The 18,643-nt window shown below is 41.4% G+C and overlaps 2 protein-coding genes across 2 annotated transcripts; both read right to left on the bottom strand.

The window, feature by feature from the left end:
* Positions 1–10,055: 10,055 nt before the first annotated feature.
* Positions 10,056–14,215, bottom strand: LOC137959106 (protein ASYMMETRIC LEAVES 2-like). Its single transcript, XM_068806412.1, has 4 exons — positions 13,603–14,215; positions 13,228–13,373; positions 11,306–12,061; positions 10,056–10,344 (listed from the first exon to the last, which is right to left on the bottom strand). The coding sequence occupies exon 3, from the start codon at positions 11,922–11,924 to the stop codon at positions 11,328–11,330; it is 597 nt and encodes a 198-aa protein (XP_068662513.1). The 5' UTR covers positions 11,925–12,061; positions 13,228–13,373; positions 13,603–14,215; the 3' UTR covers positions 10,056–10,344; positions 11,306–11,327.
* On the bottom strand, positions 11,975–18,328 carry LOC137946154 (uncharacterized; the record flags this gene model as incomplete). The annotated part of the gene is made up of 2 exons (XM_068792360.1): positions 11,975–12,061; positions 17,753–18,328. Coding segments are annotated over 2 exons (663 nt in total), but the record flags the coding sequence as incomplete, so codon positions are not given.
* Between the last annotated feature and the right edge of the window lie 315 nt (positions 18,329–18,643).

The raw sequence follows: 18,643 nt of genomic DNA, 5'->3' as shown, positions 1-18,643 counted from the left end.
CTTGGTGATTCCTCTTCACCTGCAGAAATTCGAAATTTTGTGGAAGAAAACCATGCTGGTCTACAATCTCAAATCAATGGCTTGGAGGGAAAATTCCAGATGTTGCTGTCACGCATGGAGGAAGGCTTCACCCAGCTCTCAGTCCAGATGGCATCCTCCTCACGTCCAGCAGATCCCCTCAACCCTCTTCCAACACCTCCACCTCCTCCCCTGCGCCAAACACCTCAACCTCGTGGGGGCCTCAATCCAGCCCCTCCTACCGTGCCAAGGTACACAAAGCTTGATTTTCCAACGTATGATGGGTCCTCCGACCCTTTAATGTGGTTGCACAGGTGTGATCATTTCTTTTCCAATCAAGGAACTCTGCCCGAAGGCAAGGTTCAATTGGCCGCCTTCCACATGCTCGATGAAGCGCTTATGTGGTTTCATCAATTCAAAAACGAATTCATGGTCTATGATTGGGAATTTTTCAAAGAAAATTGTATGCTACGGTTTGGTCCTCCGCTTCGCAGCAACCCAGTTGGGGATTTGGTCAATCTAAAACAGAGTGGAACTATAGAACAATATCAGAAATTGTTCCAAGAAAAACTTGCTCGTGCAAGTCATTTGGTCCGACCTGAACTTTATGTCAATTTGTTCACGGCTGGCCTGGTAGAACCCCTTCGCCTAGAAGTGGAATTGGAAGCCCCCACCTCCCTAGCCCACGCAATGAATTTGGCAAGAGCATTGGACACCAAACAGCGCCTCTTCCGTGAGTCCTTAAACAAACGTCCTCCTTGGCAACCTCGCCCACAGCCCCATGGCCCTTATCCCACTCACCCCAGGCCTCCTCCCACCCAACCATCACCACCACCACCAGCCTTTACACCCCCACCTGGTTTTATCAAACGTCTGACAAAAGCCGAAATTGATCAGAGGAGGGCTCAAGGCCTATGTTTCAATTGTGATGAGAAATTCGTCAAGGGCCATCTATGCAAAAGACTATTTTGGGTAGAAATAGAAGACCCCTCAGAGGATGACTTTCAGGAGGATATGGACCAAACCGAGGAGGAAACACCAGAAATCTCCCTCCATGCCATGACCGGCCTGCATAGCACAAATACCATGCAGGTCCATGCCACCTTGAAACATCATATTCTGCTAGCACTCGTGGACTCAGGCAGCACACATAATTTTATAAGCAGCCAGGCAGCACAACAGTTGGGTTTATCACTACAGCAGAAATCAGGCATATCAGTCTCAGTGGCTAATGGTGACAAGGTCACCACCGTGGGGTTCGGTTCCGCAGTGCCCTTTACTATTGAAGGTCACTCCTTTGTAGCAGATTTTTTGGTCATACCGTTGGCTGGGTTTGACCTTGTCTTGGGCATTAAATGGCTACAGCGCTTGGGTCCGATCTTATGGGATTTCCAATCCCTGACCATGAGTTTTAACCAGGACACCCATCCGATCACCCTCCATGGCAATAGCGCCCAGAGGCCATGCAGCCTCCACACACTTTCGGTGGATACTTCAAAAGGGGATAACTTAGCTTCATTGTTGGCCGAATATGCTGATTTATTTCAGGCACCTGCCGACCTTCCTCCTATCAGAGTGTGTGATCACAGAATTCGTTTGAAGATGGGCACAGAACCAGTGGTAGTGCGTCCCTACCGCTATCCCCATGTGCAAAAAGATGAGATAGAACGTCAATGTCAACAAATGCTACAACAAGGTATTATTCAGCCTAGTCGTTCTCCTTTTTCATCCCCGGTATCACTGGTAAAGAAATCAGATAAATCTTGGCGCTTTTGTGTGGATTACCGTGACCTCAATGCTCGCACCATCAAAGATAAATTTCCAATTTCAGTGGTCGATGAATTATTGGATGAGTTACACGGCTCTCAATTATTTACAAAGTTGGACTTAAAATCAGGCTACCATCAGATTCGGGTTTATTCAGAGGATATCGAAAAAACTGCCTTCCGCACCCACCATGGTCACTACGAGTTCTTGGTGATGCCATTTGGGCTATCCAATGCCCCGTCCACCTTTCAAGCGCTTATGAACCAGGTATTTCGCCCTTTCTTACGGAAGCATGTCTTAGTTTTTTTTGACGATATACTGGTCTATAGCAAAACTTGGGCAGCACACTTGCATCAATTGAGACAGGTTTTCACCATTCTCCGAGCACACCATTTATTTCTCAATCGTGCCAAATGTGACTTTGCCACATCCGAAGTAGCTTATTTGGGGCATGTGATATCAGCATCCGGGGTGAAACCAGACTTCAGCAAGATACAATCGGTGATGGATTGGCCCACACCTCACACCGTTACTGCTTTGAAAGGGTTCCTTGGTCTCGCAGGGTATTATAGAAAATTTATCAAAGACTACGGTCACCTGGCAGCACCATTGCATAATTTACTGAAGAAACATGCCTTTCAGTGGTCTCAGTTGGCAGACTCCTCATTTAACAACTTAAAACAGGCATTAGCGTCAGCACCAGTTCTCCAATTGCCCAACTTTGCCGAACATTTCATTATAGAATGCGATGCATCCGGGGGAGGGATTGGTGCCGTCTTGCAGCAACAGGGTCACCCTATTGCCTATTTCAGCCGCCATCTCGCTCCTCACCATCACAAGTTAGCCACGTATGAAAGGGAACTTATCGGTTTGGCCAAAGCGGTGCAGCATTGGAGGCCGTATCTGTGGGGCAGACCTTTTGTGATCCGGACAGACCACTGTAGCCTCAAATATTTATTGGAGCAGCGCCTTACTACCTCCCCACAACAACATTGGCTCAGCAAATTAATGGGATTCGATTTTCAGGTGGAATACAAACCGGGTTATCTCAACAGGGCAGCAGACGCTTTGTCACGCCGGGAACTAGAGGAGTCACACTTGCACGCATTGAGCCACCCCAAGTCGCCCTTGCTGGACACAATCCGTCAGGATACTAGCCATCATCCAGATCTCCTTGAGTTACAAGCTCAAATCGCAAACCATTCCAAGGACAAGAACTGGACACTACAGGACGGTCTCATTCTGTATAAAGGACGCATATATCTTCATCCTTCGTCGGTACTCATTCCTGCCATTATTGCCTCCTTTCATGATAGTACACATGAGGGCCAGCAGAAAACATACTTCCGCCTCAGTCGGGAATTTTATTGGAGCGGTATGAAGCGGGTCATTGTGGAGTATGTTGCAGCGTGCCAGATCTGTCAGAGGAATAAGTCAGAATCCTTACAACCAGCCGGCTTGCTCCAGCCACTTCCACTTCCTTCACAGGTATGGGCAGATCTATCAATGGATTTTATCGATGGTCTTCCTCCTTCTGCAGGGAAATCTGTTATTTTTGTTGTGGTAGACCGGTTCTCCAAATATGCCCACTTTATGGCCCTCAGCCATCCGTATACAGCCACACAGGTCGCTCAGCTCTTCATGGATAATATTGTCCGTCTCCATGGCCTTCCGGAGACCATCACCAGCGACCGTGATGCTATCTTCACCAGTAAATTCTGGGGGGAACTCTTTAAGCTCCATGGTTCTAAGTTAGCTTTTTCTTCAGCATACCACCCTCAAACAGACGGCCAGACAGAGGTGGTTAACCGCACCTTGGGTATGTATTTGCGGTGCTTTGTGGGGGACACGCCCCGACTGTGGGTTCGTTGGTTAGCATGGGCGGAGTATTGTTATAATACCTCATACCACACCGCCTTGGGTACTACCCCTTTTCAAGTTGTTTATGGACGCGAACCTTCACGACTACTTTCTTATGAAATGGGGTCTTCTCGGGTAGAAGCATTGGACCAGGCCTTGGCCGACAGAGATGCAATGCTTGCTCAAGTCCGCCTTCAGTTACAACGTGCACAAGCAACTATGAAGCATACTTATGACAAAGGACACCGTCCCCTTACCTTTGCACCTGGAGAATTTGTTTGGCTCAAACTTCAGCCATATCGCCAACTTTCTCTAGCAGCCATCAAACGCCATAAGCTCTCTCCAAAATTTTATGGGCCATTCCAGATCACGCAACGTATTGGCACTGTGGCGTATCGTTTGAAACTACCACCAGACGCCAAGCTCCATGACGTCTTCCACGTCTCCCTTCTCAAGCCGTTCAAGGGAGACTCACCACTGCTGCATACCCCTTTGCCTCCTCTCAAAGATGGCAGGTCCATGCCCACGCCTGCTCAGATCCTTCAAGCCAGGCGAGTTAACAACGCTTGGGAAGTGTTGGTTCGGTGGACTGACAAGGAATTGATAGAAGCCTCTTGGGAGACCCTCGAGTCCTTCCAGACTCTATTTCCCACTTTCGAGCTTGAGGACAAGCTCTTTCTTCAGGAGGGGGGTGATGTTATGGACTCCATAGCATCAAGAGTGGCTAACCGGAGAAGAGAATAGATGGAGTAAACTTGTATTTCAATATCTTAGGGGTTTAATTGTAATTTGAAGTTCCATAAGGGTCTAATTGTAATTATAGAACCTTTGATGTTTTCCTTGACCTATTTAGGGCGTCAAGTGAAGTAATGAAGACAAGCATTGAGTATTAGTCTAAATGAGATCAGGTTCTCTCTCAAAAGAGGCCTAACGTGAGAGCTCCTTTCAAGGCTCACGTCCTTCACCATTGGGCGTTCCAAGAACCCCAAATCCTTCCCTTCCTCATCATTCAATCTGGAAGCTAGAGGAGATCGCCGGGTGACTCGATCCATGGCTAGAGAGCCTAACATTCCACTCCCAAGAGGTCTTTTATGTTTTGAGCTACCCTTAAAAAGTTAGTATCTTTGTTGTGTCCTAAAGTTGTGTCATTTTTCTGCCTTTAAAATTTAATGGAGTATGTTTCAAATTATGACTATTTTGACTGGTGTATGGAGCTTTGTCGCAAGGCTAGGAATGATTTTCTTCTCCATTATTGTGTTTTGTCCAAGTTGGGTGTCTCTGTCTTTTTTATCCCTAGCTTGAGGGGGAGAAGTAAAATAAGAAGTACAAGAAAGAAGTATTTTGTTCCACATGTTGTGATAATTTTTATGCGACCAAAATGTTCAAGAAAGGGATAAGTTAGTGACATATTTTTCTTTTCTAGAAATTCAACATTTATCATAATATTAACCCACCGTGAGACTCAAATGCATCACACTTGGCCTAAGAACCATAGTGGACCATCAATAAGTAATTGTGGCCTAAAAAGAGAAAAATGACTGACCTTTAGAGTGGCACAAAAAGAGAAGAAAGACTAGCCTTTAGGGTCATTTTAGAATTTTAAAAAACAAACAAAAATTTAGAATACTGAAGTGATCCCTAGTGATGGAGAAGAAATAAGTCTTGAAAACCTCTCATACCCATAAAAACTACTCTTATACTATGTGAGGTTAGAGCCTATAGGGTTTTAGAGAGAGTGTGAGAGAGAAGATAAAAACCAAGCAGAATGGGAAGTAGAAAGAGAGAGGAAAAAATGTCTTTGTAAAGAATAATTGTGCTCTATTTTATTATTAAAACAAGACATTTGTACAACCCTTATTCATATGAATGATTGCCTTTATACGAATTTAAACCAGATTAAAATATGACTCCTAATTTAACTACAAATAGCTAACACTCTCTTAAAAATAGGAATTCTTACTCCATGCACAATTCCACACTCTTGGTCTTCCACTTCCATGATCAGAATTTGCATCCTCAACTCCAAGCAGGATACCTCTTCCTCTTCTAATTCAGTTTTGCCTACGACTCCATCAATCTCTCTTAAGGTAAACCTATGCTAACAAGAAAAAAGCTAAGCAACCTACTTAGCTCATGACTTCTATGGGCCTCCCTTCATGTAAGTCTCCTAAATAGATTGAACACACATCTTCTAATTAGATTGAGAATAAAACCTAGTTTCTCAAGATTCTAATAAGTCTGCTTAGTTTATGACTCTACTAGCATCTACAACAATGCTTCCTCAAAATTGTCCCATTAGTCATCGAAATTGGCAAATTTGACAATTTGATTGGCTTCTTCACCATTCTAACTCAAAAATTTGTACTTGTATTATTCGTACTGCTAACATTTGAAGCACTTTGTGGGACACATCTTTCCCTCATCCTGCTTCCTTCTCTACTCATGCTTGGCTATTGTACTATTCGCCCTTCTTCCATGAATTAAATGACTTGTTTTTGTTTCCCTACAATGTTTCTTCCACAATTGACTTTGATTTCTTTAAGTGCCTCTACACATGCACCTAAAGAGAGCCCATAAGCTCATCGACTGAGCGCTTGGATAGATCTTTCGACTTTGAGATGGAAATTGTAGTGTACTCAAGTCTAGTTAAGAGTGATTTGAGGGAGTATTGAACAATTTGCTTCTCTTTGATCTCCTCTCCATTGGTCTTCATTTGGTTGACCAAACCTTGGAGGCACATTAAAAAGTTTGATATCATTTTTTAACTTCTCTTACTCCATAATCTCAAACTTCCTCCTCAAAGTTTGCTAGCCACCTTCTAGAAGATTATGGAATTAACTACTTTGTATGATAAAAAAAAAAAAGTGTTTTATTGTCATTCGTCCTATTTTCCTCCACAATCTTTAGCTCCTTGTATGACAAACAAGGCCTAATAAGGTAGAAGCCTTATTTTTATATAATGTTGAAGGTGGGTCGAAAATGACTAGTCAAGTCAAGAGGTTTCCCAAGTAATAAGGATAAGATCTTTATACTCTTTGATCCATGTGTGACTATTCTTAATACTCCACATGTAGACCCTCTTTGCGGCACCTACACATGGACACATTTTTTTAGAAGAGGTAATTTATATAACAGTGATAGCTTTGGTTCCATGTTAGAGTTACGTGTAGGTCTATCATAAAATAACTAGCCACATTCAAGGGTCATTTCTCAACTAATAACCATAAGATTGTTCTTAGAAATCATATATATGGGACTATTTTCACTAAAATTCCTTAAATAGACATACTATTTATATAAAAATAATTACACTCAACGTACAAGACTGTAATTATCTTCACTTTGTCATTAAAATTTGATGATAATAATAAGAAAAAATAAAAATGGCACAATAAAAAAATCATGGATTCAAAATAAATGTAAATTAAGAAGAAATCAAAATTTAAGTCATCCAATTCTAATTTTATGGCTAAAATAATTAATATGGGATGCACCTATCTTAGATGGAATTAGGTCTTTTTTTTTTTTTTTTGTTAAAAAGAGGGTAGCATGTTTAAGATCATTGTCCCTACAGAAAGTGAATTCTCTCTTTGCTTTTCCAATGCACTAAAGGTTATTAAATTTTTCATCTAAAGTAATTCTTATTAAATAGAGGTAACATCATGCCACTTTATCTCACAAAAAATTTCTTTAAAGCTGGAAATCTACTCTCTTTTTAAGCATAAATATAGTATATGGTTCAACATTTCTAAGTAATAAGGAATCTATTGAAAGTTGATGAACACAAGTGCAATTTGACTTTCATTAATAGAGAATGATTTTATTACCCTATATTTCTTATGTGCTAATAAGATACGATAAAGTTCAATTTATTTTCTCTCAAAAATATTTTAAGAGAACAAGGTACCATAATTTCTTCCTCTATTTTTACATTAGATTTTGAGTAGAAATGTATCCCTGTATTTTTAGTATTTTTGCTTTTAGAACATTAGCACTAAAAAACACATGAACTCTCACTTTTTTTAGTTATCTAATTTGTATGTGTATATGGATAGCACACTGTGTACTTATATGGACTCCTCGTGTGAAGATGTTATTTGTAGCACAGAGTTTTGACCTCCTCTAGGCAACTAACTGAGGGTAATGTGGACCTCGTCAGACCACCTACTAGGAAGGCCAATGGGTTGATATGGTTGGAGACATAAGGATGTGAAAACCTTAGTATCTCTCACTAGGTATTTTTACATTGTAAAAAACACTAATGTAGCTTCTTATTGCTTTGGTTATATTGCCATTAATATTTGGATTAATTTTGTTCGATACCCTTGAAATGTCACATAAACGTCTTAGGTATACCCCTAAGTTATAATATCATGAAAAACACCTGCATTCACAGCCTTACTTAACCTTACCATTACATGAAAAGAGGCAAGCATACCCCATAAAACTGATATTGTTACTCTTCCAAAAATATAGGTTTATGAGTCAAAATCATTCATAAACATAATTGATATTGGATCACTTAATTACCATGTATAGGTTAACACCCTTGTAATATAAGGTTAATAAGTGATATTATAATGATCACATCAACTTAGCATACCAAATCAAAATAAATCACTCAGGGGTCTATATTAGAAGAATCATAACAATGCACATTTATTGTTGGTTATCTGATCTCCATGAATTAAAATGTTGCTATGTTGTGGGGGCGTGGAGGGGAGATGCTTCTTTGTAACTCCCAGAAAAGATGGAGCATGAAAAGTATTCTTTACCGATACAATGTCTCTTTATATTTGTCAATGTCTTCTTTAGGCGTCAAAAAGAAGCTTTTTTGATTAATTTTCATTTTAATCGTCACTTCCAAACCCGATATTATGTCAGTTCTAGAATAAGTAGAACTTTTGGTCGAACATTAAATACCAATCCAAATCCAGTACAGTTTTAGGTGACTGTAGACGATAAAGGGGGGGAGGAAGATGACCGAGGACAATTAAGTAGCTGTTAATAAACCGGGTGATAATTCGGAGGCGCAAAAACTAAATCATTGGAATGAAACTCCGAAACCAGACCAGATCAGGTCACTCGATCGTCGAAAAAAAAACACAAAATGAGAAAACGTCCCAGAAAGTGAGGAAACCGTGAAACTCTCCACCCGCTGTCCCCTGCTCAAGATCAACAGGGACGAAGCGAAGGTTTGCCGAACTGCAGTGTGGAGGAAGGTACGGTCGGAATTGAATGCAGGATGTTAGCGTGGGTAGGTAATCACAGTGACGAGTTTTAAAGAGGGGGAGAGAGAGAGAGAGAGAGAGAGAAGAATAAGTATGATTTTGTGGAGTAGAAATTGGAAGCTTTAGAGTGTAGGGAAGCGTGTAGTTGGCAAACTCCGAGAAGGAATGGTCAAAATGTGAAAGTGGGAAGGGGAGAAGGAGCAATAAAGAGAATGCAAAGAGAGTTTCATGGTGTTGGCACTGTCCAATAAATGCCGAGTTTTCCCCGATAGGCGTGCTTATGTCGGGATATCCCCCAACCCCCAAAACCGTCCCTTTCCTGTCACTAATACTCCCTACACCACCCCACTACTCTTAACTCGAACTATCGAACCACTTTATGTTGAAGGGTATTTCAGTAATTCCGAGCTAGGAAGAGCTTGGTTTGCCCACACGCACGAGTGTCTAGTGGACGACGGCCCACATGGGCATACATGATGCCAATTGCAATTAATTGCATTTAAGAATAGTGTCATGATTGCTCAGATACGTCATCATTGTCATGCTATGTTTTGACTACGTTTAAATGCGAGAGAACCATGAGTGTCCCCGTCCTCCCCTATCTTTATTTTATGTTTTTTTGCTTTTCCCTTCTCTTGTCTTTCTTCCCCTCCCGCGCTCTCCCTTTTCTGTGCATTGGGATTTTGATTGTGCCTCTCTCTATTAAATGCTCCATGTCAGCTTTCCTGCAACGGCATCCCTGTGTCACTGGGATGGACGGAAGACATTCCGAGCAAGTCTTCTGGCTTCTTCCCCCTTCAACCCTTTTTGTCTCCTCCTCTTGTCCTCTCCTTTTTCTCTTCTCGATTACGCCTTTTCCGTTTTTTTCTCCAGGTATCCATAAATCTTCCCGTTTCTTATACGTGGGGAGAGCAGAGGATGAAAGTGACCACGCCCGCTGCCTTAATATAGACGACAATATTACTATTTTACAAGCGTTTAAATAACCCAATTTAATGGGATAAAACTTTGGCAAGACGGCGTCATGGTGTCGTGGGATATGGACCATGTTGTAGTGCTATCATTCACGCGAAATCTGAATCTGTGCCTACTCAGTTTGGCTAAATAAGGACAGGTTTTACTTGGATGAAGCGAAGATAGATATGTGCATTTTCTTTCATTTTCAGTTTCCCTCCAGTGACCAACGTTTCATTTTCATTTTCCCTCCAGTGACCAATGGCTACGGCAGTGTCAATTCATAGAGATTACAGAGGTAACGTACTCTTACAAGTATTTTAGTAACTATAATGCGCACTGATAATACAAAACGTCCTGCTTTGATACTATCAGACAATGCGACTGTAAAAAGTGAGACAAATAAAAATTAAAATAAAACAAATTCTAGCTTTTTGTTGTACTTCCTCTTGGATTCAAACAAAATCGAGCTGTTTTCTCTCCCTCCAGTCCAGGAAACTTCATCCTCCTGAACCTGCGCGACAGAAGACAGACATAATCAAGGTAAAATGACAAATATATTGCATCGAACATCCGTATCTCCAATGTGTTTAAGAAGAAAAAAAAGTTTACACATTAGTCGACAAAAAGAAAAAGGCATCACTTGATGAGGATGGTCTAGTTTTGTGAAGGTGGATTCTAGGATGTAATTTGGAAAACAGTGAACTGTATAAATAAGAAACAAAACTGTGGGTGCAATGCATCTGAGGGATCTCTTACGCCATCATATCAGTCTATTCAAGCTCTAACTCTTTGTTTTATTTCAGGATCAACTCGTGGAAACCTTCCAATAAAACTTTAAGCAATCATCAGTTTCACTTCACTTGATTCAGCAAAAGTGGCAATTAGCCTATCATAGGAGCATAATATAGAAGGAAAAAAGAATAACTTTCTCATGTAGGCATATTGCATGATGGCATCATAGCCGTACTTGTGGTTCTTCTGAGTCTATTGAAAACCTTTAAGATTTAGACAGAAGAGTAAAAGGATAGAAACAAACCCCAAGTAAAGTGTAGTCTCAATTCTCAACTTTAAAACTGTAATTCCTTATTGTTGTTTCTATTCCGTTTAAGTTTAAGTATCTCTTTCAATCAATATGCATTCCACTTCTAGTTAGTGGCAAGCTTGATAGGTAAGTGAGTTTCTCCCAAAGTGTTCGATTGCGTTTGGTCTTCTGTAAATTTTGTTGTCATTTGCATTTCCTGTGAAGTGTTTCTCAGCGACAGAGGAAAAGCCAATGGAGTTAAATGACAACTCGAAGGCTACAATTTTTTTTTTTGTCAGAAATTTTGGATTTGCAAGATGTGCTCAGCATCTTCAAAGAGTTCTTAGTCAACATATGCATTTCATGATACTAAAAGATTTAATTTTTATTGTCTCTTTCTGCCCATTCAGAACACAAAATCGGAAGGAAAGAAAAGGTATTCAGTATGTACCTGAAAACAAGACAAATGTGTTCTACGCAGGCCCAATGCTCCGACGATCATCCCCTCCGGCCCTCGGCTGCTGCTGAAACTGTCCCAACGGGCCAATACTTGCAGAAACGTTCATAGCCAACAGACTAGCATCATAGGCTCCGCTAGCCCCAAGCCTCGCCATCTCCGAGTCGTAGTTACTTCGCATCATCATCTGCTGTTCTCGGGCGAAAAACTGGTCCCGCCCTAGACCAATTCCCATCGGAGTATTGCCGATAAAGCCATGCCCAGTTATCCCCACGTTCTGGTACTTAGACAGCTCCGATTTGGCACAGGTCAGGTCTATTTGGAGCTGTCTGAGTTGGTGCTGCAAGAGGGATATTACACCCACGCAGCCGTATACCGGGTCCCGCAGGCGCATGTCGGCCTCGTATGCCAAGGAGTTTACGGCGTCTTCTCTCTGGTGGGGGTGGAGGTCGTTGAGGAGCTTTGTCACATTGCTTGCACCGAACACCTTGTGGACGTTGGAAAATTTGGTTGGCTGATCCGGCGGGAAATATGGTGCGAAAACACACTCCGGCTGGCATTTTCGGCGGAGAAATTTGCATGCGGCGCAAGGGGAGTTTGAAGAGGATGCCATTTGGCAAGATAGGATCTTGGTACGGGTAACAGGTGTGTCTTGTGCTGGGATTAGACTTTACAATCTGGAGGTTCAGGTGCAAGTTCAACCGCAGTAAGGATGACGGTACATGAATCTCGCAAACATTGCTCCTGTATCTGTGAGAAAAATTAATAAGTCCACGAAGAAATTTAAAGTGGAGTGGCAGAGGCCTAGTTTCTTAACAGTGATCACGGGCTGTATAAATGATAAATTGGCAGGAGAGGTGGTGTAAGTGGGTAAATCCAGCTGGAATCAGGAGGATATGGACTCAGAAATCATTTTACATCTGCTGTTAGACTAATGGTAGAAAGGAAGAGATGTAAAAAACTGTAAGTCGGACAATCTACAAGTAATAGAATGAAGATTTGTCTGGGGTGTTGCTGGATACCAGAATAAATGAATCGTCCATATAGCAAATGGAAATCCTAGAGCAGCTTTGGCCAGAACATCACACGAGGAACTGTTTTCCCTTGCTTCCTTTTTTATAAAGAGAAAAGGTAACCACAAATGTAAAGTACTTGTATCGTAACGGGCATATGGATATTGCTTAGCTCCGAGTTGAAATAAACTTAAACTAAAAATAGAACTGCAATGTTGAATAAAGTATTTTATGTTTCTGTAGCTAAAAACTACAAAGGAAAACTTTTAGCAATATAAAGGCACTGTGACATTTATGTACATATAATTAGCTCGTAGATAAGGAATATCTGAGTATAAATTGAAGGAACATGATTTCATGTTTTTCTCTGATTCAGAGCCATTGCTGATCGGAAAGTGCTGACTTTTTTCGTGTTATGAGAAACAACGAAGAAAATGACCCTCGAAATTGTGAGAGTGGGAAAAAAATTGACCTCATGAAAAAGTAGGAACATCGTTTTGTCCGATGCAAGGGAGTACATATCTTGCTAGAAGGCAAAAAACTGTTAGAGAAAAAACCTTTAGTTTAGTTCTATGGCTGGTATAGAAGCGTACCTAATGAGTGCTCCAGTGGAAGAGACGTAATTCATCCACAGATGTTAATAAATCTCTGACGAGATTCAATCAACTTTAATTTCAGATTTTAAAAAATCAACTAAAACAATCATGAGTATTTTCGTAAGTAGCCAGAGAATGATTTTAAGTCTTTTCCTCCCTTCAACCCGAACAATTACTAAGGAGTTCAGATCAAAAGGAACTTTTGACTATGAGACATCAGAGAAAGGGAGATTGTATAATTTCAAAGAAAATATAAAAAAAAAAAAAAAAGCTATAGGAAGAGATGGACGAAAAAATGATATTATACCTCTTCTAATCCTTGCTGTTGAGAAACTTCTGATGAGGAAACCTAATTGGAGGACTTCTTCGCTTCTCGCCGTTGGATTTGGAGGAGGTGATATCGGTAAACAATCGACTCAAATCTTCTTCTTTTGGCGAATTTTAAGAAGCAAGCTGTAAACGGAAGAAAAATGAACTTAAAAATAAGTGGAGATCCGTATCTTTCCAGACTTACCAAAAAATGGAACAGAATCAAATTTAAAATCCGTTTGATATATTGCAAAATCTACTATCCGGCTTTTTCCACCAGCGGAAAACTGATGCGGGAGTTGAAAAGTTCCCGATGGCAGCTTCAGAATAACATCTGGTAAGAGAGATCAGATGAGCAGTCAAGGATTTTTACCGATGGTTTTGGAATTGGATCTCGTGAAGTCGGACAAAGAGTCTTAGATCTTGCTGTAGATGAAGGGGTTGCAGTGAAAACGATGAGGACTTGAATAAAGAAACACGATTGAATGCCTCAAAAGGCGATTAAGCAGCGATCCGAGAGAGCGACTGATTTCTTTTTCTCTTTGTAGCTTACGTTCTTCTCATCCTCTCCTCGATTTCTGCATTCACCTCTTCCTTTACGAACTTTTCGCCTGCTTCTTTTTTTTAGACACAGTTCAACTCCTTACGAGATTTTTCTTGATATCTCTGTCACTTTTTTTATTCTTCCTCCTTTTTCAGTTCTCTCATTCACTTGGTCTTCTTCGAAGCTTCCACTCTTTGTCCTCTTGCTTATACGTCGAAGCAAATCTCTCTTCTCTGCTCGCCTTCTTTCCGGAGCAGATATCTCGCCGTATTTCACCAGGATTCGCCGGAAAACACAAAGGAACAGAAGAGCAGCAGGTAGCGAACGTTTCAGCTTCGAAAGAGCACGAAAAGATGGTGGAACTGGAACAAGGGTGCGGCGGAGCGAAAGAGCGGCGAGAAAAGCGAGAGAGAGAGATTTATAATGCAGTGATGTTGCGAAAACTACGAGAGAGACAGAGAGAGGGAGAGAGAGTGTGTCTGAAAAGAAAGAAGAGAAGGAGCGAAATGATCTGACGTCTCGTTGCCGGAAAATTCCCCTTAAGAGTCGCCGATAGCGACCCTCGTGGTCACATGAGCATGTCGTGATATGACCGCCTCTATTTTTGGAGCTTAGGGCTTTTCTTTTCTCATTTACATTTACCCTCCCCTCACTTCATTCTCTCTAATTTGGTTTCTTATTCTTACAAATATCCAAATGACCCAAACGATCCATCACCCCGTATCGGTAGGACCGACTCCGAAAATTATCCGATTAAAAGGAATGTCTGCCACCTGCGTCAAGCGAAGGCAAAGGTCATAAATTACAGATTTTCGCGTCTTGACGCATTGACTAAGCAAATTTAGTAAGATTTAGATATTTCAGAACTCTACAGGAAAAGTTGTGCCTCCCTCGATCGACGACCAGAATCACGATATATCCGTCTTAAATGTAATTAACATAAAATTACATTACACGTTTCTTGAGATTCACGGTTGAGATTTATGGATTCTTTCCTTTTTATGCAGATACGCTTTTGAGCACCGGTTGACCCGCGTGATTGTATTCACGCGTAACCTAATCGAGTGGGTCCTACTGTGAAACAATCTGACCCGTCAAGAAGGGACCAATCGCAGGTACACGTCCGGATTTTTTGTGAGTTAAGTTTGGCAGGGGGGAATGTGTTGGCTTCTTTTAGGGAAGAAACGAAGCGTATGAGGTTGGAGCCTAGAGGGTGTAGCCGGTAAATGTGATACAGGTATGACAGGTAGCCGGTGAATTAATGCAAGCGACAAACATTCACTGCTAGTTAACGGCTAACTGCGACAGGGGTTTTTAATTTGTCGACCGTGTCCCCCGGCTACTCCCGGTCATCCATTCTGCCTCTTCTTCTTATAGGTTCCGGGATTTACATACGGTAAATCTACGAAAGTAAATACGTCGTAGTCGCATTTATTGAAAGGTTGAGCGCCCTACGTAACCTGTTTTTTACGGATTCTGGAAGGGTTCTAATGATCCTATAACGGGCAACAAGACAAAATGCAAGGAAATTGGGTGCACGGTGACAGTCCGTACATGTATACTGTACAAAAAATGAGAAGCCACTAATTAATTTAAATTGAAAATTCAAAAAAGGACTGAGTGCTACGTAATCGGACCGACGGTGAGACAGTTCCGATTCCAAAGTCCGACAAGAGAGAGGGTGTGACTGTTCCGAGTCCGAGTGTCGCATCGACAAGACTAAACCTGGTCCGAAAGCCGGGAAAGCCGGACCAGGAACGTGCGCTGTGGTTTTTCAAAACCAGGTTCGAGGTTGACTTGAGGGGCATCACGGCAGAGGATGAGGAAGGTGGGACAGGGGGAGCGAGGGAGGCAAAAAGCATGTCACGTATTGTAACATTTCATGTCAGAGGAGGGTTTAAATCGCTCCCCTGAGACTTCGGGAGACGTGCGAGAATTAAAAGAGTGGGCCCGGTACGGAGAGGGAGGAAGCGCGGGCGGGGACAAAAAGGTTTGAAGTGAAGAAGGCAGTAGTGGCAGCGCTCAGCAAGTGGCCGGACGGAGGGACGAACTGACCAAGACGGGTTTGCAGCTGCAGCGGCGTTAGCGTGCGTGTATTTGTCAATGACCGGGCACTTATTGCCACCAAACCGCCTGCCACGTGGTCGTACCACTGATCTCTGATCCCGTTATGGACCATCGAGACCTCCATGTATGTCCATATTGTCTTCTAACACATGTACACACCCATACATCCCATCTCCATGCATCGGACGTTGGCCCTGGAATTTACCCTTTTGCCTCTGAAGTACATATTAGGTAGATTGGTCTCTCCTGTAAATAAAATTTCAAAAAACGAAAATGGAAGATTTGATGCGGATCAGATGGTTGTGTTCTCCGATTCTGTCTCCTCCTCTTTAGTAGGTATGGGATTGGAGTTTTGAGGTGAAGCATGATCACTGTTTCTCCTTGCTGTTGAATTCTTGAGGGTTCCAGTGTAATAATAGGGATAATTTGTTGAAGCCCCTTTGATTTCCTAGTGAATAAACAATGTGTAAGACCTTCATTTCATTGACAGAGCTTACTCTAAAGATATGGTTACAAAAGCAGGAGTCTCTTTACTCACATAATAGCTATTAAATGAATCAATTAATAGGGGTCAAGGTTATTTCCTTACCAATTACTTGAATAAAGAGAAAGGTAAATTTGCTTACTTCTCTTTTTGTAGAGATGGCTTCATTATAAACTATGATTAATTAAAAAAAAACATTTCCAATATTTAGTATTTGATATTATTTTTATAAAATTTAAACTCTAGGAGTTATTATTGTTTATTTTAAATATTTAATTTATCCCATACCAGTTTCAAATGAAGCAAGCAATGAGATTTTGGAACAAGTGATTAAAAACCTTTGCATGTTTGCAGTGCTGCTACTAATGAGTCATTTTGCGATTTGTTAAACAAAAAAACGAAATTAAGGAAGGAATATAAAGAAAGAATCAAATAGTCGAAAACTAAATCGACCAATTTGAGCTACTAAAAACAGGCACACGAGTACAATTTTCCATTGGCAAGGGTCTAGGCTCTCCCCAGCCCTTTGGCTAGTGGTAGCATGAAGGAACTAATTAAGATTTTTAAGAATAAGTTCATTCTTACAAAATTTTCACTAAGGAAGAATTAAAATTCTTTAGACATCAAATTCTCTATGAACTAACCCTCCCCCGGTATCTAAACCTTTGAGGTCCATTTGGAACCCCATGGAAAAGAAGAAAAAAATAAGAATTTGATCATTATTATTCCCAAAAATAGTTAGTAGAAAGGAGAATTTACTATCTATTTTTTAGAATAATAATGATCAAATTCTCATTTTCTTTTTTTTTTTCTTTTCTAGGGGTTCCAAATAGACCCTAAGCATCCATAGTTCTATTTTGTTTTTAGATTCGTCTAAGTTGTGACTTTGAAAGGTTTAGATCAAGCCAAACTACTAAGGTTCCTATCCGTTCCCACCACCCACCATCAAGTTTGTCTTCACTAATCTCGGTTAAAACTAAAGATTTTGGTCGCTCATAATTATGTGATTAACATGCTAACAGAGAGAGTCATGAAAAAATTATCTCCCAAGTGCATTCAAAGTAGGTATTTCCTTTTGTCTTTTAGACTCCATTGAGATGTTGACACTAGAAGATTTAAACCAACGAATAAAGATTTCTATCATTGAGGTCTGTATCTCTGAAACAGTCAAATCCTTTTGCCTCTAAATGGCATTCGCTCAATCTCAAGTGAATGATCAGTTTCATTCAAATCACCATTTTTAAACTCAGGGTTTCACATATCAGGCAACGTAAATAAACATGTAGAAATCACTTTAAACCCTGATCAAAATCCCTTGAATCCGTCTACCCTACCCTTGGAAGGTAAATTAAACATGTAGAAAGGAAGAAAACTAATTAGGGATGTAAATAAACCCAGGTATAGCAGTGAAGAGGAAATCAAGCTTACCATGTGTTTGAGAGCCATATCCAACGAGCTCTTTGACAGCATCCTCCCGAAACCGGATACATCACTGGAAACCCGATATCTTGGTTTCGGGTCTTTCTCCTCTCCTGCCACCGATTTCCTCGCGTTCATCACCTTCTCCACCATTCGGCTCCCAAAAATTATACCTCCATTGCTCCCTTGCGCTTTCTCTTTCTGGGTATCCGATTTTGGGTCGGGCTTCCTGCCTCTCATTACGCTCGGCGAGCATGACTGCCGTCTGGGATTAACTCCCTCAGGTTTCGTATCAGGTGGTACTGGATTAGCAGGTCTGCCCCTCGAAGCCGAGGTTGAACGATCGGAAACAGCGGTTTTTAGATTCGGGGGAGTTTCGTTGGAGAATCCTCGAAGTGTGGACGGAATTCTGGATCGAACGAGCGGAGAAACTCCACGGCTTCTGGGTTTCGACTCTGTCACGTTTCGTGAGCCCGTTTTCGTTGGGTCAGTGTCATTGAATATGGCGGATGTTTTCCTCAGTATTGTTGTTGATTTGGTTACATTTTCTGGGAAGACTGATTTTCTGGTGAAATCTGTGGCAGGTTTGATCGTTTTGTCGCTGGAAAGAGAAATAGGTTTCACGGGCGACAGTTTGGGAGACGAAGTGTTCGAATTTAGAATTGGTGTAACGGATCGGGATGATGCTGCGGAGTTCGGTTTAGATTTGGTATCATCGTGGGTGTGCTTTGATGCTTCAGACTTGCCAAAAAACTGTTGCAGGAAAATTTATGCCTCGGTACAAGTCAGAACTCAGAGAAGTGTTGTTGCGCATGCAAGCAGTCATGCAAGATGAAGGAACGAGCCACTCTTGATCAATACAAAGAAGGAATAGAGGGTTAATTTGTTGAACGAAAAGAG

The sequence above is a fragment of the Aristolochia californica genome, unplaced genomic scaffold, assembly GCF_029961685.1.
Source record: "Aristolochia californica isolate CCGP_79_NKW_82.1479 unplaced genomic scaffold, dmAriCali1.0.hap1 SCAF_1, whole genome shotgun sequence".
Taxonomy (NCBI): domain Eukaryota; kingdom Viridiplantae; phylum Streptophyta; class Magnoliopsida; order Piperales; family Aristolochiaceae; genus Aristolochia; species Aristolochia californica.
This window is presented reverse-complemented; position numbering and strand designations above follow the sequence as displayed.